The sequence below is a fragment of the Hoplias malabaricus genome, chromosome 3 (genome assembly GCF_029633855.1).
Source record: "Hoplias malabaricus isolate fHopMal1 chromosome 3, fHopMal1.hap1, whole genome shotgun sequence".
Lineage (NCBI taxonomy): Eukaryota > Metazoa > Chordata > Actinopteri > Characiformes > Erythrinidae > Hoplias > Hoplias malabaricus.
In genome coordinates, this window is record NC_089802.1 from 10,002,464 (window position 1) to 10,027,828 (window position 25,365).

Below are 25,365 nucleotides of genomic sequence, written 5' to 3' on the forward strand. Positions count from 1 at the left end.
TCTGAGACAGCTTTTGTTGATGTGAAAATGCACCCAAACCAAAGCCTTTTACATCTGCTCTGTGGTGTCTCAGATCTTTTCTGAAAAGGAAACATGGGTTTGAGAGTCCTGCCCTAAATAAAATTGCTTGAATTGATTGATATGAATGTTACCATTGATTACACGTTAATACACTACAATGAGATTCATTTAAAAGGAACACTTCTAAAGCTTTGTAGTTTGACATATTTGTGCATGATTGAGTAATTCACATGACCAGTTCCTTGCTCCTCTTCCTCTCTTAACCTGGAGCAGCCGTCAGTCATAGTGGTGCCTTTGAACTTGAAGGTTAAAATGCTGAGGTAGTGAACGCCAATTAAATGAGCATCCCACCTGTGCACTCTAATGAACTGAGAGACATTACACACTGAGTGTTGTGTAATGACTGGCGAGCCCAAAACGGGTAAGCAGTCAAAGGCAGCCTGATATTGGATCATAACTTCAAAATGACTGCTCTTATGTACAAGGGTAAACCCAGTAAATATTTAGCCGTTGATTCAACATTGAAATAACGTAATGACTGCCGTCTAATCAACGTTCTCTTAAGGTTGAAAATGAAAGTTGAAAAGACGTTCAAACACAGACATTGAAAAGACGATTATTAGACGTATTTTGGAAGTCCATTGACGTTATTAATTGGTCCCGAAATAAATTACTTGTAAAAAAAGGCATTTTGGACGTCCACTGACGTTATTAATTGGTCACCACTTGATAACTAACTTATTAAGATGGAATTTGGACGTCCATTGACGTTTAAAATATGTCCTTGACGGACAGACTACTTTTAGACCTATTTTGAACGTCTAGGAACGTTCCTTGTTTACTGGGAAATTACTCACTGCAGATGAATCCGTTGAAATCTCACAATCATTAAAATCATTACTTATGAAAACTTACTATTTGTGCTAAGATCTCCAAACCATACAACAATATGACAAACTATCATGGCCTCTACCAAAGTGACTAAGACTCTTTCCGGAGTAAGTACAATAATTGATTAGCCTTTTTTTTTCTTTCCTTTTTTCAGCTCAGCTTATTGCTGGGAAAAGACTCATTGTAAAAAGGACTTTTTAATATGTTTTCAATTTTGAGTGTTAAGTCTAAGTGGTAAAACAGATTAATCTCTATTAACAAGAAGTTCCATTTAATCCACATTAATGACAGACAATCCTTTAATCAGCTGAGTATGGCATATTACATTGACATCAATTAAAAGCAGGCTTTAAGATTTCTGTCTCTGTGCTTCCCTGTTTCCCAGGTGGCCTTGAGAATTCGACCTCTGAGTGATGTAGAACTGGAGGAAGCGGCCACAATAGTGGCCCACAGAATGGACGACCAGGTGAGAGTCTGATTTCATTGTGCGGGAAGTCAAGAGATAGACTTGTGTTACTTGTTTTCTTTCATCTGCATGCGTACCATGTAAGAGAAACTGAAAAAAAACATTAATCCCTGGTTTGTTTAATGCTGTCAAATAGTTATACATGGGCACTATGTTTATTTTTCAAGTTATGTACAAATAAACTGTTAGAGTGGAGTCCTGTATACCACTTCTATACGAAACCTGTTCAGTTGCTCACTGAGTCTGAAAGCCATACAAATCATGAATCTCCATTTTTGTCCATTTTTAGTTTACTAACACAGCAGCTGTTGTTTACATTGTGTGAAAATTTGATGAACCGACCAATAGAAATGCTCCAAAATTTCTTGGAATATAATCTATTTTACATTGACTTTCATTGACAGTTAAGGGTTTTTTTCCCTTAGTTGCTATTTTGGAGATTAATGTTTTTCACTGAGGGCGGCACGGTGGCACAGCACCGCAGTCACACAGCTCCAGGGGCCTGGAGATTGTGGGTTCAAGTCCCGCTCCGGGTGACTGTCTGTGAGGAGTTTGGTGTGTTCTCCCCGTGCCGGTGTGGGTTTCCTCCGGGAGTTCTGATTTCAACCCACGGTCCAGAAACACACGTTGGTAGGTTGATTGGCGACTCAAAAGTGTCTGTAGGTGTGAGTGTCACCGTGTGAAGGACTGTCACCCCCTCCAGGGTGTGTTCCTGCCTTGTGCCCTCTGATTCCGGGTAGGCTCTGGACCCACCGCAACCCAGAACTGGATAAGCGGTTATGAATGAATGTTTTTCATTGGACAGTGACAATATATTTCACTCACTGAAGACAAAGTGAGTGCAAGAAACAAAGAAGTAAACAAACCAAAACCAACCAATCAAACAATAAACAAAATAGCAACTGAAAAAATGGCAACACAGGAAAGATACCCAACTACTGATGATGTTATTGGAGAAAAGGCATGTGGCAGTTATTAATCAAAATAAATGATGTATTTAAGATTATATTTAAGTTTCCATGAACTTTTGATTTCCTGTAATAGCTAGACTATGTACAAAAAATTGAACTAACTTGTGTGTTTTAATGTCATTTTTTTTACTTTGTTTTTACCTCATAGTTATTGCTTTATATCAAACCCAGAGTGAAAACAGCCATGAATAGTGCAGTGTATTATACCTGTTCATTAGTAGCACACATAATATGTAGAAGCCTCCTCTGTTCTGCTCTCGTTGTATGCACTTCACTGAATCAATTGAACTGTTAAAAGGCAGTCAAGAATATGACTCAACCCTTATCCACTGCAGCTTCACACTCACATGCTGCTGAAAATGACTCAGCTTCTGATGGAAGCGTTTTGTTTGCTTTAGCTGTCAGTTGTTGTTGTTTTCAAAAAATTTGCATTGCATTGTCATATTTGCGTTGTTAAAATAGGTTCAAGGGTCTGAAGTCAGTAAAAGAACCAATATCTTAAAGACTTGGATATCGATGTTTATTGACCTTGTGAATATTAAACCCAAAGCACAAAACTGTCTGCACAACCACATATATTTGTCTATAAAATCAGGGTCTCATTCTACCCTCCTCTATTTGAATAGAACAAGGAAGATTTCTGGGTTATATGAAGCCAATTACTGCTACATTTACCTCAAGACTACAGGCTATGTTAAGGGTCTCCTTTGTTTTATTGTCTCTTGGGTCATGATGCTAATTGGTCAGTACTGATGATTGCTTCTATTAGGGCAATGGAAATTTGGCTACTCTTGGTCTTTGGGGTCTGAGTTATTATTAGTCCATGCTCTGAGACTAAACCTATTAACATTGGCATAATCACTTACAGTTGTCCCATTATTGCTGCAGCTGATGATAGTGGTGATTATGATGATGTTAGCTATGAAAGTAATTGCTCATACATAACTGCTGTTGCTATGTTATAGCTTTTAAAATAGAGTGCTTTTTAATGGGCAGCATTTTCCCAACCCTTGTTATAGTTTCCTCGTTTCTAAATATTTAGTTGTTTTCCCATTTAAACAATCCCTGATTTATATAATTAGACTGGGTTTAAGTGGATGTGAAAAGCAGAGATTGACATGAATAGGACAGGTGGTTCTCAAGACCACAGCTTTGATTCAGTGCAAGATATATATTTTAATTAAAACTCTGAACTGGTGAAACAGCACCATACCCTTTTACTTACCCACTGCTTTTCTGCCAGAGCAACAACGGTAACACCCTTTTCAGATGAACAAGGACAGTGTTGGCGCTCTGTGTGGGAAGATGTTTCTATGTTGAGATGCTAGTGATGAGAGCTCTTTGTTGGAAAAAGAATTGACCCATTCACAAAAACAGCCACTGTGCGGTACAGTTGAAGGTAGAACTACAGGTTTCTAGCTATTAAAATGACCATTACTTCTAAAAGCAAAATTTACCGCAGCTGAATAAATGAATTGTATTTATTTTAGAATACAAACATTTACTGTAAACAGTAGGCAGTTTTTGTTTGCAGGCAATAGTCAAGCACATCTAGTTGTGAAGTGTTGTTTTTGGCTAGTACATCATGGCACACTTATTTCTAATTAGTCTTACTCCTAATTAGATTATTCATTGTTTTGAGTGACTGGTGATAGAACAGTGTGTTTACATCTGAGGGCTTAAGCTCCACAGAACAAACAGGTTGTGCTGGCAGTGATTAGAGGCACGCATACAAGGGCTTATATGCTTTCTATTGTGTTTGTGCAGTCAGGCACATGAATACATGAGTGGAGGGGATGGAAAGGACTCAACCAGTGGTCCCATGGTTTAACACATTGGAGTTTGTGACTTGTGCTCTCGTTAACACTACAGGTTTCATTATATTATACTCTTAATTGGGCAGCACTGTGGCTTGACCTCTTGAGTTCAAGTCCCATCTCATAGTCCAAACAAACATGGAGGTTTGGTGAATCAGCTATTCTAATAACTGCCCTTGTGTGTGAGTGAATGAGTGTGTGTGAATGAATGTCTGAATTTGTGTATGCCCAGATATGGATTGGTGTTCTATCCTGGGTGAAACCCTAGTGCCCGATGCAGTCCTTCAGGTGGATGGTCGTTCCTGGTTGAGAGTACGCTGTGTGCGTTTGGCTGCCGCTTCACGTCAGTGTGTGGATTGAATGACTGAATGTTAAATTGAATGGCGTTCTGTTCAGTGATGATTGTAAGAGTGTCCTTGGGTTTATAGAATCGCGCTATACAATTGTAGCAATAAAATAAATAAATAAATTATATATATATTATAAGCAGTCACAATATTGTCTCATTGTCTCAATAAACATGCAAAAAAGTCTTAAGTAAAAACAACATACAGGCATAAGAACAAACACATACAGCTGTTCAGTAAAGGACACACACTATCCTTACCTTCACATGAACTAAACCCTGACCTCATTCCACCTCCTTAATCAAAATCAATTTGCCCAGTTTCACTGACTGACCAAAACAGCACCCGCCAGGTTTAGTCTGTGCAACACGTGCCATATGGCCTTTCCACCTTTAGTTAGGCTGAGACAGATTAATTTGTTTAGAGGCACCACACTCTGCTCATTCCCCTTAGAGGCAGACGGCTGAGGGGGGTAAGCCCCCTGAGTGTGAGCTCAGCTCTGGGTCTTTGGAGGGCTTAGACAGCAGCCACCTGCTCAGCTCTACGACCACAGCTCACCTGCTGCTCCTGACACTGTCACACTGCATCCAAAAGTCTTGTCCTCACAAATACTTGTATTTTGTTGACGTCCTGTTCGTATAAAACACGTATCACTTTTAAACAAAACTGTTTTTTTGACTATTTTATGACCTATTGTTGGATATTCTTATAGGATCATTATTATCTCTTTATACAAGTACAGAATTGTCTGAGGAAGTGGTGATCCCTATGATGATTATTAGATTATTATAATAATAAGGTGAACCCCCAGCTTGCGTGAACCTGCCTGTACTGACTCAAAGGGGAGTGTGTTATGAAATTCTCTTATTGTTTTCCCATATCATTCCCCAGTGGGCTGTTGTTATGTCATAGGTTTTCATAACATGCTACTCCCACTTTAGCTCTAGTTTTTATAATTGGATAATGTCACATTAGATTACATTTTATTTATGTATTGTCATTAGGCAGTCTCATGTGATTATGCTTGTTTTAGTGATTGGCGGACCAGTATGTATGCATTTATGCTTATCTGTATACAATATAAAATACTGCATACAAAAGCTATTTATGTTTAACTAAATATGGTATCAATGTGAATATGTTCACGTTTTCTTTCATTTCAGCTTTCATTCTTTGAGGGACTTGCTTTCAGTTGAAACAACAACAACAACAACAACAAACCAAACACTATTCCTTGTAAACAACTCAAAGTTCAGTATAAAAAGTCACATTTTAAGTGGGATGTCCTGTTTTGGTGCTATACTGTCATTAAATCTCCTTTTCTTTCAGACTCAGATCTGAGTACATTCAGAACATGGTAGACAGGAACAGATGGGGATTTTCTGTTTAGATCGGAATAAAAAGATGAGTTAGATTCTCATCCATCGTTGTAATGGTAACAGATTCAATTCCTCAGAAATTATTTTTATACATTACATAGGACCGAAATGACAAAGGAAAAGGTGGTTTTGTACTAGGCACGGTACAGATCAACAAATTCTTAATTGAAGCAGATCTAGGCAGCACAAAAGACATGTTATTACTAACATACTGTTAAGGAAAAGGAAAAGCAGAGGTGCTGTAATCAGGTTGAGGTACTGAGTTGCCTCATTGATATGCATCATCAATGTGTAATGTCACACAGGCAAGGTTTTGTTCTCAAGAGAGAGTGTGTATGCTTGTGTCTGAGTGTGGGGTCATAACCTTCTGGCTTTGGTGGGTAAGCTGAGATGAAGCTGTCGTCTTTCCTAAAGAAGCTATATTTAGGGACAAATGGAAACGGTCACTTGAGGCTGTCGGATGTCTATAGAAGAACCTTCATATGCAGCAAAATGCAGCTCTACAGTAGTGAACATGATCACTTTAACTTATGTCTCTAACAACAAGGGTTTCTATCTATCTATCTATCTATCTATTGTTACACCTATATAGCGCCTTTCTAGACACCCAAGGACGCTTTACAATCCACACTGCTCAGAACGCTCAGAACACTCAATCCACATACACTGGCGAGAAGCGGCAGCCAAACGCGCACAGCGTACTCTCGACCAGGAAAGACCATCCACCTGGAAGACTGCATCGGGCACTAGGGTTTAACCCAAGACAGAGTGCCAATCCATATCTGGGCTCACACTCATTCACTCACACATACAGACATTCATCCACATACACACTCATTCACTCACACATACAGACATTCATCCACATACACACTCATTCACTCACACAGCAGGACAGTTATTAGACAGAAGCAAATTCACCTACCCTCCATGTTTTTGGACTCCAACCCAAGATCCCAGCACTGGAAGGCGAACGTGCTAATCACTAAGCCACCGTGCCGCCCACTGTAGCTAACAATACATTTATACAATAATAAACAAACAATAATATACAACATACAACAATAAATACATTTGTTTTTACTATATATTCTAAGAGTGAAAAAGACCTACAAGAGTTTTAAAAACAGGCAAATAAACTCTCTCTTGCTTTGATATTGTTTGGTTGGCTTGCGACATTTGAAAGAATGGTCCACATACGCAAGTGTACACTAGACCAAGATGACACCATATTGTGCCTGGAAATACTGTGTGTGTTTACAACTTAGCTCCATAGTCAGCATCTCATGTCTTAGAATACATGACATTTTTAATCCCTTGGCTGTGTTACTGAAATGGTGTTAATACACTTAGTGAACAGCAGAATATGTGTCTTCCATATACATCCAAACACTGTTCACTGTCTTTTCTGCCAACAGCCTCAACAGCATGCACACTCATTGATCTTACTGTTCAAACACTCTATTTCCCATCAGGAAGAAATACATGGTTAACAACAAGACACCACATAATGTAAATGTGTGCCATTTTAGGCTAGGTTTGTTACAGGATGTTGACCTGGTGTCCATCTATACTAATCTGCCAACTGTAATGTGCATTGGTTGGCTGTTTCACATAAGTTGGCCAGCAGCAGTAAAGGGAGTAAATGGTGTTTGAATGGTTTGTGAGACATATATTCTGTTGTTTCTATGGGCTGTTACCTGGAGTCCTCAGCAGGAGTGCTGTGCCCTCCCACCCTCTCGCGCTCTCTCTCTCTCTCTCTCTCTCTCTCTCTCTCTCTCTCTCTCTCTCTCTCCCCCTCTCTCTCACACACACAAACACAAAGAGGGGGAATGGTTTATAGGGAGGCCTTGTCGTCATGGTGATCTACAGACAAGGTCAGAGCCATTGTTTGTTTTCTTTTTTTCCTCCTCTCGTGAGGTGGCATCAGTGCTGACGGACATGGAGGTAGTGGGGGTGGAGAAGGGGTGGGCACCTAACATCACTCATAGACTCTATTCCATATGAAAGTTTTAAGAACCTGAGTGGGCTACGTAGTTCACATAGTGTTCTCAAAATTTGAATGCTGTCATATGTCTAATGTTTTTGTATTGTGGCATTTTGCCAGCAAAAACTGTGGAGAGCCGTCTGAGAACAATAATACAACATAAAGCTGTATAAAGAGTTGGAAAATAGTTGTCCTGCACATTTGGCAATCCAGTCCACTGTGGTTCTCTAATGCAACGTTAGGAGTCTTGCCCAAGGACTCTTATTGGTGTAGTATGCCTGATTGAGGAATTAAATCCTAGCCTGTGGATGTTATTGGTGTTATCCATGTGAACCAACCTTGCTGTTTTCCGGTGTCCACTCACAGAGAGAGAGAGAGAGAGAGAGAGAGAGAGAGAGAGAGAGAGAGAGAGAGAGGCTATACAGTATCACCATGAGGATCTTGGCCAATAAAACAAAGGCCTGCATTCATCTGGATTCAGTGTGAACTTTACCTGATAACGTGGCAAATTCCCTCCTTTGTGAACAACAAAGCAGCCTTGCAGAGTCTTCTGTATTCTGTTTCTGCCTTTCTCTTACTGGGAGCAGACTCAAATTGCTTTCACCTTGAGGCAGACAATAGTCAGAGGGCTGCAGCACAGAGAGCCCCCTGCTGGTCAGTGCAAGGGGTCATCTCTTTGGCCAGATCAAAGAAGTTCATTACCAATCTATTAATGGCTGGGGGCTCTAAAAGACCTTTTCTCCCACCTTAATCTGTGCACTGTTCACTGGGTTCTGCTCAGTAGCTCTGATGTGGCCTGGTATATTTTGGGCAGGTCATATTTCCCTGTCACAAATTGGACCAGCGAGAGCTGTAGGAAGAATCTGACCAAATAGTGTGTGGTGACTTTTATAGGTCCTGTGTTTGAATAGACCCAGAGCTGGAGCAAGGAATAGCACTGCAAACAAAAACGGCATTCAGCAGGCATGATTTAGCTTCGCTCCAGGCCAGGGAAACACTGACAGTTTCCCCAAGTGCATTTACAGGTTGTATTGTGCTTTTATGGTTTGACTGAACTTACTTTCCCTGTACTGCTCTTTAAATGTCCCTCACTGCTGAAATGGCCTTATGTTTGGTGTTTATTGTATCCAGTATTTTTCCACATTGGTTTACGCTCTAACTCTAGATCTTTATTTTTGTCCTGAACAGCTCACACTCTTGTGTCAAGAAATTTAATGAAAATAGCATTTCCAACTGATTTTATATCAAAAAAGAAAAAAAAAGAGAATGGACTTTAGCTTTCTGGAAACTAGCCTGGTAGCAATAGAGTGCTTAGAGAGTAGGTAGTATCTAGGCATTCTAATGAGTTGAGGAACCACTGAAAGCCAAGAATATAAATATAGTGTCTCTCTCTCTCTGTTGGAGTCCTGACACTAAACGTGTGCGAGGAAGAGCTGCCAGAGACTGCACAGGGTCTGAAAAGAGGGGAACCAGGTTAATATGGTGTCATTAACAGACTGCCTGATCCTGGAAAGAGCTTCCGAATAACATGTGGGGTTCTTTAAAGTGGATTGCAAAACTCATCCTCACACATACTATTTAGATCCCACCCCCACATATCTCTCTCTCTCTCTCTCTCTCTCTCACTTGTAATCACATAAGATGGGGTCTGTTGGTAAGTCCTAAAAGCTGAAGGAGGGGGCAGGTCCATCCTGGTATGAGCCTTACTCAGCACCCACTTCAGCTCCAAAAACTTAATATGGGCACTCATTCCAGCTGAGGGTTCTTATTCTCCCATTTAACACATGGTCAGATGCCCCAATAAGCTGTGTTACATTTTAAAAATGAATATTTTAACCCTTTTGCCAGGTTTTGACAAAATGTCCAAATATTTAATACATCAAATTGCAGTCTGTGTATCATCTAAATAATACGCTTGGGGTTTTATGAAGTGTATGAGTGAATGTGTGAGTGTGTGTGTTGCCCTGTGAAGGACTGGCGCCCCCTCCAGGGTGTATTCCCGCCTTGCGCCCAATGATTCCAGGTAGGCCCTGGACCCACCGTGACCCTGAATTGGATAAACAGTTACAGATAATAGATGGATGTATGGGTGGATAGGTTTTGATGAGATTAGCTATTTCATCAAGAAAATGTTTGATAATTTGAAAATAATAAATACATAATACAAAAATATTTCTATAAGTTAATAATTATTGTATAGTATTGATAAAAATATATTTAATGTTCCCCTCCCCCCAAAAAATTAATTCATTAATATAAAATAATAATAAAAAAAATACTTTGGATTTTACAAAAAATGTTGTATTGCATTTTACTCTTTCAATCTATAACTATTCATACGACAAATTAAAAGAATTTATTAATATGACAAATTGTTTTGAAACTGGTTACTGTTAATTTGTCTAACTTGAAACCTCATTTAACGTCACAATAACAAATCATGTGCACAGATCCACTCACACGAGCATCATTGTTATAGTGTAAGTATCCCTTTAGATAATGCTTGCCATTTGATGATGATGATTGCAATGTAACCAGGGATACACAGCCAGGATGGCTTTTATTACACCAACTGTTCACGCCAAGCAGAATGACTTGTTTCAGAGAGAAAGAAGAGATGAAGTTACAGAGATGGTTTCTGTCTCGCTCTCAGTTGTGTTGCATAAGCCGTGTTAAATAATATACCGTGTAAAATTCAGAGACCAATTTTAGTTTTTTAAAAATAATTAAATTAATGTCAATGCTGAATGCGATTAATTTTAAATTAACACAAATGCTGGAATAAATATATTTAGTTGGTAAGGCTTCTATGTAACTTTCAGTGTTTAACTTTTTCCTGATGAAAAAAATGATATAAATGATGGGTGGAGTTTTGCATGTACACTATGTGCAATTACACTATGTGCTGATTTAATATAATTTTATTAATGTAATTTTGCATGAGGAATGAAATTAGGTTGTATTGTGTATATTGAGTATGTGTATGCGTGTGATTGTTGCATGGGCTTGTGAATAACAAGTGTAATACAGCATGCATCAGCCTGTTCTCACTGTGTGGCTAATTAATGCCTGTTACACAAGCCCAGTCTGGCCACCTTCTACTCAGACACAAAGGGTTAAGAGAGATTAAAGAAGGAGCAGACAGGGCATGAAGATACACTGAGCAGGTAGAAGCCTCACACCAGAGACAACAGCAAGCAAAAATGACCACACAAACATCCCCTTCTATATAAGTTACGTAAATCATATCCACATCGACAAAATGTCTCTCTGTTTGCATCAGCAGCTACAGCCAATTATATCCAGCACTGCTGATCATGGGCGCATTGTGGAGCCAGAGCATGTTTTTGTCTCAGGATTTCATATTGCACACCTTTTTCTAGTGGCCAGGTTAATGGTTAAGCAACCAGCTCAGTTAAATGCTCTGAAATTAGTCTTCCTTGAAGTAGTAGCTCTGCAGCTTTGTTTAAACTAATGTTAAATGGCCTGTATTATAGTAAACCCAGTTTGATGTAATATGTAGACATGTTTAAAATTACCATGCTGCCTTTAATCCATATACTATCGCATGTACTAATACTTTAACATATTGATGCCTATTCAGGATCAAGCAGTGTTCCCTGAATATTCGGATTGAAGTATTAAAGAGGGTTTCAAACTTCCTTTTAAATGAGGTTTATTCCAGAGCCGAAAAAATCAGAACAAAGCTCATATACATGTGTCACTATTAATGGCACAGTAACTGAAACAATCTGTTTCATTACAGCTGCTGATTCAAGCTTGTGCTACACATTAATCCTTTACAAATGTAATATATGAACCTACAATGACAACAAACAATACAAGAACAATGTTGGATATGGACTCTTTAAGCAAACCAATGCTCTCAGTGGAAAAATCATGTTTGTTCAGTACTACATGGCATCAGACTGCTAAATCGTAGGTCATATTACCTCAACGTGTAAATCACTTGTGCATTAGCCAATGATTAACTAACTCTTGACCTCACATCAGATCAGGGCAAGATTAGAACACAACAGAAACACATCAGAAGACAAGCAAGATTTTTTGAACTGAAAACATTTCCAAAAGTAAAATACAAAATGGAGGGTTAAATATTCAGATACTGAAGCAGTTATGGCGGTGCTCCCATTTACACTTTTGATTTTGTGTTTACGTAATCAGCATTTTGGTTCTCAAAACTTCAGCCCCAGTTTGACGTCATAGTACTAATGTTTGAAAAGCATTTTAGCTAGCATGTGTCAGTTCACTTCAACTAAAGAGGGTTTACATCTGTGTTAGCTGCTTCTGTTAATAAGGGCCCCATTGCAAATAAGGTGAATTGCAAATGTGAATTGAAAAGCTCTTTGCTGGCCTAAGCCTCCCTGTGCTATTGTGGTCTTATCTTGGCCAAGTGCACTCACTTCTGTGATTCAGAGCTGTCAGAAAGGAAGAGGCTCTTTTTCATCTTGTCATGGACTAAGAGCCTTTATTCTGAGCTGTTAGCTGGCATTATCTTGCACATCCTTTTAGACCTGTAGTGCTGACTCTTATCACAGTGAAAAAACAAACAGTAACAGATCTGGATTACTTCAGATTTTCTCCTATCTCTCAAGGATAAAAATATAAAATATCAAAATAATCTGTAATAATTGATAAAGTGTACAGATACAGGGTAAAAATATTAAAATAATAGAGCATTCCTTTAAAATTATTTCTTTCCAGCTTCACATAACTTATCTCCTGCCTATAATTTTGAATGCACTAAGCCCTGTCCCTAAGAGACTAAGCTTTCTGCCATTCTGCTCTGTATATGTCTCACACCTCTGCTCATGTTTGATGAGAGTGAGTGTGAATGCAAGATGATGCCTACTTAATAAGCTCCCTGCAGACTTCACAGGTAGCCTCATATTGATGATAATACTTATTATCGTAGAGCATGTGTTTGTGCCACGTGTGTGTAATATTTTCCTACCCTTGTATTGTTTCTCTACTTTATTTATGGACTGTTTTCCTTTAAAGCCTTTTAAAGAAAAGCATTTTCCATCCTAATGGTTCAGAGTGTTATTAGTGATAGGTGCAATAGCTAAACCCTCATGTTATAAGGTGTGAATCAATGTCTTTGGCATGGGTGACTTGAATATGTCAGAGGTTTCTACTGATGTGGAGGTGATCAAGTTTTTTTTTTAGAGAGATATATGATGTCATCAAGACATTTTCTTGGGAGGTCCATGGTTATTTCAGCAAGACAATGCCAGGCCTCATTCTGTACAAAATGATACAACAATAAAACTTTATAGAACCATCTCCTATGGCACATCACAAACAGCTGAATCAAGCTTGCGTGAAGTCTTGTATCAAGACTGGGCAAATATGAATGGGCAAAAACTCTACATAATCAGTATCCTCAGTTTCCAATCATGCCCCTTTCCCAACTTTTTTGGGATGTTTTGCAGGTATCAAATTATAAAAGTTTAAATATTATAATAAATAATAAACCAAACAGTATTTCTCAAAATATTCAGAATTATTCTGACTTTATTCTCAGAATCTTTTTGTTTTTCAATGCTGTGGCCCTAAAACTCTTGGGAACTCATTGGAAAGTATGGCATGGATGCACTGTGGATTCTCTGGAAAAGTGTTTGCTCTATTGGGCTCTATATGCTCAAATGGGCTCACTCAGATATTACCTGGACTGTGCATATCAGGGCTATAGTTGCATTAAACAGGTATACCTCATCAAGATTAATGTTATATGCTTTGGTAAATTAAAAAAATAATGAGAATTGCATTCTTTCCAGTAACAGTTTTAAAATATAAGTAATTACATTTTCAGCTCTACTTCTAACCATGGCTTGGAAAGACACACAAGAGCCATAATTTAGATGTCCTTCCCATGGCATCTCTGAACTCTCAACTTCTGCTGTGCTCTCACTGCTCCATACGGCTTCTCAGCCAATGATGATCTATGAATGTTTCATGAAAAGACAAAAACATGTTGTGTGAACATGAAGTAGGGTTTCTGTAGGCTTGTAGTGAAGCATGGACAAAAACTTCTGGTTTTAGGTTATAAAACATCTACGCTGTTAAACCTTATGTACAGGCTTCCTGGACAGGTATTAATCCTAGTCTTTTTAATGGAGATAAAACATTCAGTAAACTGTGTAGTAAGAATTAGGTCAAATCCATGTCCAAGTATGTGGTTGTAAGATTGTCTATGAAATTAATAAATGCAAATTACATTATTTTTAACTGTCTAATAAATCAACAGTAACTATAGCAGGAATAGTAGACAAAATGCTGTTAGACTGCCCCAGACAGTGGGAGTAGGTCTGTTTGTTATGGTTTTAGTAATTGGCCATTGTCCTAGTTAAGTTGTGCAATGTTGTCCTTTATGTCACGACCTCATTGTTACCTCTAACCTCACTCCCTGCTGCTTATCGCCTCAGCTGTAAAGTAGTCAACAAAGCTGCCTTCTTTTGGCTAATATGACGCACTTTCAATCAGTCATGTTTTGTTTTATTTTGTGTGTGCTGTGCAGAGTTTTACTCTTCATTTAATTTAATATGCAAAGCTTTATATTCCCACATAAAGCATGTCTAAAAATGTGGTGAAACTGAATATATAATACAGTCCACAGTTGGACAGAATCAAATTGGTGCCATTACATCAAACACTTGCAGATATGTTCTACTGACTAGAAATCTACTTTGCGTATATACGGAAAACAAAGCTTCTTTTATTTACTCTACTGCTCCTGACAGTTTTACAGTTCAGGAGAGATAATTACTTTAATAAACTGATTGCCAATCATTGGTGCATTCTGTACACTAGCAGCAGGCATGTCAGGACCTGTTTAAAGTTTAGAAGTTAGCCTCCCCTAGACAACGCAGAGCACTGACCTGTGGAATTGCTGCTATTAAAGAAACCAGGGCAGATTGCATGTGTAACTAATGCCATGATGCTGTCCACAATATAGGAACATGATCAGTAGCTAAGGCTGTGTGTAGCTAACATAGTCTAACACTCTGTTTTGGTATTTTTTGCCACTCAGAACACAATCCAATTTATCAGCTCTGCTGTACATATAGCTGCATTTACTTGTTTTAACATAAAAGAACTGACAGTAACCGGTCATACTTTGCTAAGCCCCTTTCACCCAGTTCAGTGATGGTCAGAACAGATTATTTAGGCACTAGATCATTCGCAGTGCTGCAGTGACGCTGATATGATCGTGGTGCAGTAGTGCGTGTTGCACTAGTATGAGTGGTTGTGACACAGCAGTGCTGCTGGAGCTTTTAAACACTGTGGTCCGCTCACTGTCCACTCTGTTAGACACACATACCTTGTTGGTCCACCGTGTAGATGTAAAGTCAGAGACAGTAGCTAATCTGCTGCTGCACAGTTTGTGTTGGTCATCCTCTACTCTTTCATTGCTGGACACAAAATGCTGTTGGATGAATATTTTTAGTTGGGTTATTTAGAAACTCCAGAAGCACTGCTGTGCCTGATCCACTTGTAAGTGCAAGACAACAACCAACACCACCACGGCAGTGCTGCTGCAGCGCTGAGAATGATTCACTACCTGCTCTGTCGTGGTCCTGTTGGTGTCCTGACCATTAAAGAACACAGTAAAATGTGGCAAGCAAAGTATATAGAGCAACAAATAGACTATAGTCTGTAATTTGACGAATTTTAGACTTTCTGTAGAGCACCGTATAATGTTATGTTCATATTTGTATAATATAGTACACTCATTTGGAGGCATCTCCACTAGTCATTTTTCAGCTCGATTAGGTTTTTTCCAGTTACCTCTTGAGATCAAGTCTAAAATTACAAAAGGGCACGGTCATGACCTTAGATGAGGCAGACTATTGTGGTCAGCATTATGCCTCACTCAAGAAGTGTAGCATTGTATGGCCCAGGCAGCAGGATAGTTACATACAACACAGAGAGAACTCAGTGGCAGTGCAGTGGACCTAGGCATTGGGTATCAGGTATGCTGTTGTGGAACATAGAGAACACTCAGGATCCAAGAAAGAGGGCACGGAGTCCCTGGGGTTTGTGGAATGAAGGTGTGACCATCCCATCAGATAGCTTTCACCTTCTCAAAGCTCTGTTGTCTGCTCTGAAAAGGTCTCCACAAAGTTCATAACCTTTTCAAGGGCCCTGAGCTGGTGGGGCTTTTTCTCTCTCCATTTTGTTTGGCTGTTTTATTTTAAAATATCCTGGTACGTCAGCCATGCTCACATCACTGAACTGATATGACACTGGAGCTTTTTGGAACATCTGCAATCCCCTAAATTCATGGTTTATTTAAAAACAGAAAGTGGTAAATATAACTGATTCACTTCTTGAAATTATATTTGAATTTGAGAGGGTTTATCCACAATCAGTATCTCATCCTTCTTTTTTCTTTGAAAGATGCTATTTTTATACTAACAAAAATAGATGTAGTGAGAGGAAGATGAAAAGGAAATACTCGTCATTTTCTCTTCCTTGTTTCCTGGTCTTTGTAGCTGCTGTTGAGTGTATTTTCCTCTCACCCTTCCCAGGATAATGAGGCTTCTTCCAGTGAATTACTACTTGTAGTGTGCATACATATAAGAGAGTGAATTACAGCTACCACCATGTGTGTGTGTGTGTGTGTAGCAGTGAGTTACTGCCCCCTGTGTTGTCTCTCTTCCTTAGGCGTGGACCCTTATCCCCCACAGTCTCCAGCCCCCTGTAGTTTCAGCTCTGACAGGCTGATAGCAGTAGATGTGTGGCTGTGTGTTTGTGTGTGTATATATATATGTGTGTATGTGTGTGTGTGTGTGTGTGTGTCTGCCTGCATTTCTGTGGCTATAGCAACTGCTTCCTTAGGGGCAACACATTAAAAATCCCACACACCCAAACTCACAGATAAACTGTATCTTGTAAGAAAAAAAAAGTGTATAATCTCCAATTTAAAAAATGCATAGAATGTTGATGAAGCACTTTATAGAACAAAAGGGAGATTTTTCACTGGACAGCAACAATATATACCCACACTGCCATGTCTTTAGCTACAATCAATCAATCAATCAATCAATCAATCAATCAATAAATAAGTAATTTTAGTCAGCTGGTATAGCACCCACTTGCAGATCCCAATAGAAACATAGCAACACAAGACAAGTCTTTAACTGCAATAAATAAATAAATAAATAAAAACACCATGAGACATTCATCAGTTATCAGCCTGTCAACTGGAATAACACCCACTCACACACACTGTGCCTCACACTCTAGAGTACTGAGACAGACTTCTCCCGAAGACATTGCAAATCATACTGGAGATTCTGTGAGCTTCTTTCTCTCTTTTTTGGAGAGAGACTTAAGCTCTTTTTGTGAAGACAGCACTCAGCTCTCGTCACAGGCTCGTGCGTCATGCTGATTCTAGTACATTAGTTGCTGTGGGTTTTTGTTCCCCGTTGAGCTTGTATCAAGTAACTCATGTTACATCACAGGTTCACCACTGAGATGCAGACAAGAACAGCCTCACAGTCCCACTCTCCTCTTTACAAAAGTTACAGGATATGAGATCAAACTAAAGTTACACCAAGACCTTTTCTTTGGTAATTATAATAATATAAAATATCCTATGCCAATCCATTAGAGCTTCACGTAGGGCCCACCCCGGTCTCTTCCCCACAACACCCCCAGAAGGCTCAACAGTGTTCTCTTTATCCACCACCCCTGACTAGACCTTTCAGTTGTTTCTGATAACTCCTTCACAGCTGCTCTTAGTTTCCAGCCCCTGATGCCGAACTGCACAAGCTGGGAAGTGGAAAACTTGGCTACAAATCCCCTAACACATCAGCCACCAAACCCGCATACTTCAGCTTCTTCCTATCGAATGCTTCATTTACTACATCCTCAAATGGAACTGTTAACTCTATGAAATAAAATATCCATTTACTTTCAGAGTACACCACCATATCTGGCTTCAGTGTACTTAACGCAATGCATTCTGGGACCTGCAGATTTTTACCTACGGCCACAAGCAATTTCCAATCTCGTGCTTCACTCCATCTACCAATATTTATAGCCTGTGCACTCTCTCGAATATGTTCTCCCTCATGCACAAACCTAACCACTTTGTTTTGCCTGTAATGTTGCTGTTGCGCACCTTCCTGCTAGCGAAAAAACTAGTCATCATTTGCCTTCTCTCTGGTGGTGTGGCATTACTAAAAGCTTTCCATGAATCACCTGACCCAAGGCCTGCTCTTCCACATTGCACCTGGCTAATCACATCCCTTAGAGCTAATGAGCTCCTCAACTAAACTTGTGAGTGGTAGCTCCAGTACCCCTCTCCCATACCATGCCACACTAATTAAACACTGTGGCATCCCTAGCCACTTCCTTTTTTTTATTGCCTTGTTTATAACCCTTTCCATCCTCTCTACTTCTGTGATCAAAGCGTCATAAACTGTCAACGGCCATCTAATACGAGGCAGTGAGCCAAAATGCAAGCACCACAATTTCAACTTCCCTGGCAGACATGATCTATCAATGCTATTAATAGCCTTCACCAACTCAGCCTTTAGTCCCACAAATTGGTCAGTATCATTTAGCGCTCCATTATATCATCTACCTAAACTCTTCACTGGTCTCTCCAGTACTGTAGGAATCATTCCACCTTTCATCCAAATGTTTTCCTTTGAAAACTCAGTTTAGATTTCAGCCTAGCCAACCTTAGATGATCATTTAACTTCCCCAGCAACTGCTGTGTGCAAGGCACAGTTGCTGTAAGCGTCTACAGGTTGTCCATGTAAGCCCTAATTGGGGGAAGCAGAGTACCATCATGCAACAGATTCTAACAGAAAGAAGCCAGATTACTAATTCAGAAGAAAGAAAACACATTAACATGTTGTGTGCACAACTTTTAGTTACTCTGTTAAGCCTGAAATAATCAGACATGTGGGGTGGGATTTGGCAAGTGTATATTGGACAACATCATCTTTTTATGTATATAAAATACCAATACACACATTCATACTGTTCAGAAAGGAGAATATTCAGTGCTCAGTGGGCTGGGTAAATAAGTTACTGAGAGACTTTAAATGCAAAATCAACATGGCATGGTGAGATATGATTAGAGTTGTAGATCATGGTCATCAGAATAGATGGAGGTTAATTTGGAGCAAAACGTCTGAGCACCTGTGTGGAATTTAGAGTTCGAAATTGGTCACAGGTATCAGTTTCAGTAGGGAACAAAGTGCAACACACATTCACACTCATAAAAATGTGAAGCCATGGATAATATTAGCACATTTACAAATCAGTATATAAATGTGTGCAATAAGAGTCAAACACCTGTAAAGGTTTTTCTCACAAATACATACATTGCTTATTGGTCTATTTTTCTTTAATATTTTCAGACAGTCACAATTACATCTGCTTAAATAAGTCTCAAATAATGTTAGGTTTTTTTTTCACAAACAAAGCTTCTGGACACTTTCACTTTTACAGCAAATATCATTTGTGGTGCATAACAGGTTTGTGTATCTGTAAAGTCATGTGCGGACACTGTTCAGAGATCAGCGAACCCTTCTGACCAGTCAGAGGACTTGTTGGGCATGGGTGGAATGCTATTGGTTGATGTCTCCTGGTTCTGTGACTAAGCACCAGGCGTTTAAAACACAAGATCTACAAAATTAAAAAATTCAGAGCAAATTAAATATCAGCTAACACAGTTAACCCTGCTTGAAAGCATTATAATTCAATCATCTCAGATTTTTAGTTTAGTCAAAAGTTCTAGCTTCTTCTACACTTACTGTCCATTCCTCAACTTGACTGACTATACCGGAGGACTTTGTAGTTCCCAGTTACAGACTATAGTCTAGCTGCTGCTTTGCATATACTTATTGCACCCTTTCACCCTTTTCTGCAATGGTCAGGACCCCAGAGAACCATTACACTTGCAGATATAACTTGGGTGGTGGATCATTCTGAGTGCTGCAATGACACTGACATAAAGTTGGTGTGTATTATTCGTGTTGTGCTGGTACACGTGGATCAGACACATCATTCAGGTGGCACGGTTGTCGTGCCCCTGCCACACAGGTCCAGTGTCATGGGGTTGTGGGTTCAATCCTCGCTTCAGATCACTTTGGTTGTGGCGTGTTTCTCTGTGTCTGCAATGGTTTCCTCTGAGTGTTCATGTTTCAGAAAGCAATGCTGGTAAGTGGATTGGCTATACAAAAGTGTTCATGGGTGTGACTGTGTGTGTGTGTGTGTGTGTGTGTGGTGCCCTGTGTGTGGTCCTGCCTTGCACCCAATAATTCCTGAAAGGCTCTGAATCTACTGTGAATGGTTACACCAAAAGAATGAAAGAATAATAGCATTCACTTTTGAATCTGATTATTTGAGAAGGCCAGCGCTGCAGAACCAGAAATCCATAGGGATGTGTTTTCATTGACTATAGACTAAAACTGTCTCATCCCAGTACAAACTAACCCTTATCATAAGCACAAACCTAACCCTAACCCTATCTCCCAGGAAGAAAGATGTGGAATGTGGATGTGGGTGGAGCTGGATGTGATCCGACTCCATCCAGTGGATTTCTATCTCTGCAGTGAAGAGTACTTGGTTTTACTTCAAAACCCTTGATTTTGGTAAATATACTACAATAAGGGTGCAGTGTGTAAGATTTACTAACATCTAGCATATTAAAACTGGTTCTCAGACCTGGTTCTGGTAGGCCACTGCCCTGAATATTTTAGAGATCTAAACAACAACACCTTCTCATTTGGATGTGGGTGAGATTGAGTGAGAGGAAAGCTAAAAAATGCTGGACAGTTGCCCACCAGGAACAGATTTGAGAATTTGCTCTGCCAGTGTTTGGTTTTTCTGTTGTAGGCTACTGTAGAAACACGGTGACCACAACATGGCAGGCTCTGTTGGAAGAGGACATGCTCAGTGTGTAAATATGAAAGGCTAATTCTAAGCTAACATTAATACATGTATCTGAGTTAACGGGATTTTAAAGTAAAGAAAACATGGGTTTGTATACTGGAGTCTATTCCTAATAATATATGCCCCTAAATATTACACACTTCATTTTTAATGTTATAACAACATATAATCTCCAATGATGATTGCAGTAGTATTTAAATGAAACATGTTTTCTAATTCTGCCCATAATATAAATCTAGGATTGGTTCAACATAAAACTAATAATTAGACTTTCCATCATGCTCTGAACTAAATTATAAAATCACGGTCTTGTTTAAGTACAAACAGAGAGTCATGCTCCTTTTATTGTTATAATTAAGACTGTGTGAGTTTATAAAAATCAGACCAGTCATAATCCCTGGAGTTTGTCTCTGGAGTGGAATATTCCCTGGACAATGTGCACCCAGAGCCAGGTTACGGTAATGGTTGTTTTTGTCTGTGCTCATACATGTTTACTTACACACAGTTCATCTCAGTGCATTAATCTACACTATCTGTTATTCTCTGTATTTATGAAGAAAAAAATAAACATATTTTTCTGTTAGTGATTCTAGGCTCAGTCTGTGTGTGGGTTGAGAGGATTAGAAATAAAGGTACATTACCTAAAGGTTTGGAATCAGTATCTGAAGTACCATGTTTGTTTACATAGATACATTTGATATGTGATTTCAATAAGAATTGTTCAATTACAAATTTTAATGTTTATGTCTGATTGTAATTTCCTTTAGTTTCTAGTTTCCTTATGGCCAAGTTGTTATATGTCCATATTTATTTGCCTTGGGTTTTAAACCTAAATGATTAAAAGAACACAGGATGAACAGTAGTACTTTTTTAGCAGCAGCAGTTTCACTGGGCGCAAGGTGGTATCACACCCTGGAGGGGGCGCTAGTCCATCGCAAGGTGACACACAATCACACCTTCACTCACACACTCGCACCTGCGGACAATTTTGAGTCACCAATCCACCTACCAACGTGTGTTTTTGGATCGTGGGAGGAAATAAGAGCGCTCGGAGGAAACCCATGCAGACACAGGGAGAACTCTTATCTCTGGATTTTTAACTTATATTTAGTGTTTAAAAACATTCTTGTTGTTTCCAGAATGTTTCAAATTTGACTTTTAAAATAACTTATGCAGTCCATTCCACAGCAGTTTGTGTGTGTCTGTGTGTGTATGTGTGAAGACATTGAATCTGCATCACATGCTGACCACACTGAGCTGGAAATGGCAGTCTGATAGCACAGTGTGTCTTGGCAGGCTCTTTGGCAGGACTCACTGCTCCCCCGCACCTTCTTTATGATGGATGTGAGGTTTTAATCAGCTGGAGAGTGTCCAGAAATGCCCTCTGCTCTGTGCTGATCCAGGCTGTGCTGTTAATTGGTAACTCTATCAGCCTGAGGACTTGGACTGATGCCCCCACCCAGCATGCCTTCATTTGCACGCATTTAAATAACACCATACCACTAATTGATTTCATGTCCATGCATCGGCAGGCTGTTGTGTGGACCCCAGCTACTTGCTGATGCTCCTCAATATTTTATGAGTGCGCTCAGTTTTTTATTTTAGCACCTGCTGTGGATCGAGTCTTGGCCTGCTGGATTTTGGGAGGGTGTATACTTTGTAATCTTATCTATATATCAATATGCAGGTCAGTCATATGACACGTGAGAGGTGAGAGACAAACCGTTGGCTGTAAACAGCAGGAGACAATATGAGTATGGGTTTATGAGGTGTTGTTTTGGCTGCTGTAGCAGACTTCTCATACTTCACCTTCCATCTCATTTTGCGTCTTTATGAAGGTATGAATAAATCATTTGTCTGACCCAGTGAACATGCTCTCACTTCTATACAGACATGAAACCAGAGATGACTTCCCCCAATGACCCTCAACCTCTAGAAGGGCATCCCCAACAGATTTTTCTCTATTTTTCTATCCTGTGTTTGTTTGGTGAAAGTGAATATCCCAGACATAGAGTAACCTTTGCGTTCCCAGCTTACACAGGCCAGCGTTATAATTCTATTCAGCGAGGCGTATCCTACCTCATCAGTGGTGACTTTTACTTTCTCTTTAATGTGAAGGTTTATCAAGAAGACTAGACCAGCCCACTTTGTAGAGCTTGAATATTGACTGGCCATTAAGTGCGTTTTCATGAATCTAAAATATTCAAAAAATCAAAACGATTGCCAAATAGGCTAATAAACATCATAATACACTATTACCTCATAATAATAGTATAATAATAATAATAATAATAATAATAATAATAAATAATACCCCTTATCTATTTAGTGTAAACAATGTATTTATTCACATATTTTGTGTCTTGTATCTCCTAGGCGAATGAACACAAACAGCTTGGCAGAGAGGTGTAGCTGGACTGAGTAAACTAAATATATAATAGACTAAATATTTCATTTATATCATTTTTCATATCATATCAATATATAATTTTTTCTGTCAGGGTTAAATTAAGGGTATATTAAGTTTAGTATAATTACGTTGTTCTGAAGTGGGATGTCAGAAAAGTAAATTGCTTGTATATTCCAGTGTGCTGTTATTGTAATAAATGATTCAGTAAATGCCTGCTTTTGCTACTGTGGTGGGTGTAGTTGTGGGAAAAATATAAAACATCATCTGATATCATATGATGATAGCTGTATTTATGCTCATGCTTCAATGACTGTTACTGCTGTCTGTTATTTGCTCATACATGACGTAACCAGTTATAGAGCTTCAGAGACTCTGTTACAATTAATTTAATTACATTTAATGTTTTTTCTTACACTTATTTGTGTCACTGGCCCATAGCAACCTTTCTGACTATTATTTTTATTAAAGCTGAAAGGATGATATTCAGTAACTAAGTGATAATATCTGCAGGTGTGTTGGCATTGTGGTGCTGATCAGGGCAGAGGACTTAAGAAAATGAGCAGTGCCCAAGCAGCCAGTGTGCAGCTGTCTCTTTCTGAAGGTGTTCTTGTAACTTAAGAAACACATGCACCATATGGCAAAGAGCTGAACAACAGCAGTGGGCCTTAACCAACCCCAAGGATAGAGTACATACACAATAAGGATCAGGGGTTGTCATACCCTCAGAAATAAAAGAAGAGATTCCATAAAATCCTGGAAAAAATGGGTTTTGTGTTGGGCTGATTTGTCAATACTTTGTCCAAATACAACTTTCTTGACTGTGGTTACCTATGCATGCATGAATGTGTGTGTGTGTGTGTGTATGTGTGTGTGTGTGTGTGTGTGTGTGGGTGTGGGTGTGTAGTAAGCTGTATGTGTCACACACATTAGCATGCAGACCTATCCATGTCAAGTCCAGACTTGGTACTATGTACAAACTATGTATGTATCCATTTTGAAATGAAATGAAGTTTTCACCTGAATTACAATTCATTCCTTAGCAGAAAGGCACTTTGTTTTTCCATTTCAGAGTCTCGTCCTGTCTTGACTTTATCTGTCATTACATCTGTGTTCAGGAATATCATGAATGAATCAAGATGAATATACAATTACAGTAAGATGTTGTTATTGGCATTGAATGCTGAAAGACAAGACCACATCAAACCTTATTATGATGCTCTTCATCAAGTCTTGTCCTCACTTCACACTTTTCGTTCATTCACCTGTTTGCGGATTGTGGCTGTGTTTGCTTTGTTTGCTGCTGTAATTGTGCTCTTTTAAAAGTCAGATCTGAGCTCGTGCATTTCAAACAAGGGGCTTCAAAGGGAGTAGCCTGTGTTCCTGAGGGGTCATCAAACGAGTGTGTGGGTTGTGTATATATGTATGTGTGTGTGTGTGCATGCTGGGCAGCTGAGAGCTCATTGCTAGATCTCTGGACACTCCAGCATGTGTAGAGCTCTTGACACAGTGAGCTTTCGGCTTTGTGCCTAAAACTGAAGCCATTGACATGCTCTCTCACCACTGATGGTCCAATTTTCGAAAATTGCACTGAAGAAAAGAAGCGGGATTGGGTAGAACACAGCAGGCTCACTGAGAACATTATTGGAGGAACTGGAAGTAGATTTTGGCTCAAACTTACAGTGGCTTACTCATAAGCTGCTTTTTCTAAATGTGTTTGAGGGCAGAATGTAGCTAGAAGAGAAGCCATTCCATGCACTTCGAAGCTTGTATTATTCAAACACTCCTCTTTATGGCAAATGACCAAAGGTCTCATCAGGTAATGAGAGGTTGTTATTGCTGGTATTACTGTGTCACATAAAGGGGCAATATTCGCGAGAGTAAATGGATATGGTTATGATTTCAGAATACTCTGTCCTGCTAAATTTTCTGTAAAACAATACATGCAGCATTCTGCATTCTGTCCCATACTCCATCATCAATTGCATGGATTTTAGCAGCAGGTGTAGAAATGATGAAAGGCTTTAATGAATGACACTTTATTTGTGTGATCTAGTAAATGTGACAAATAACAAAGAGTTTCAGTTTCTGGTGCTGTTTATTCTGCTCTCACCTACCATTAATTTCCCTGATGATT

General features: G+C 39.2%; 1 protein-coding gene across 1 annotated transcript in view; it reads left to right on the forward strand.

The window, feature by feature from the left end:
• The window catches only part of kif19 (kinesin family member 19), a 44,494-nt gene that overhangs the window by 444 nt on the left and 18,685 nt on the right, over window positions 1–25,365 (forward strand). The window contains exon 2 of the mRNA XM_066663735.1: window positions 1,298–1,378. Coding sequence (XP_066519832.1) covers window positions 1,298–1,378 — 81 coding nt within the window. The remainder of the gene's footprint in view (window positions 1–1,297; window positions 1,379–25,365) is intronic.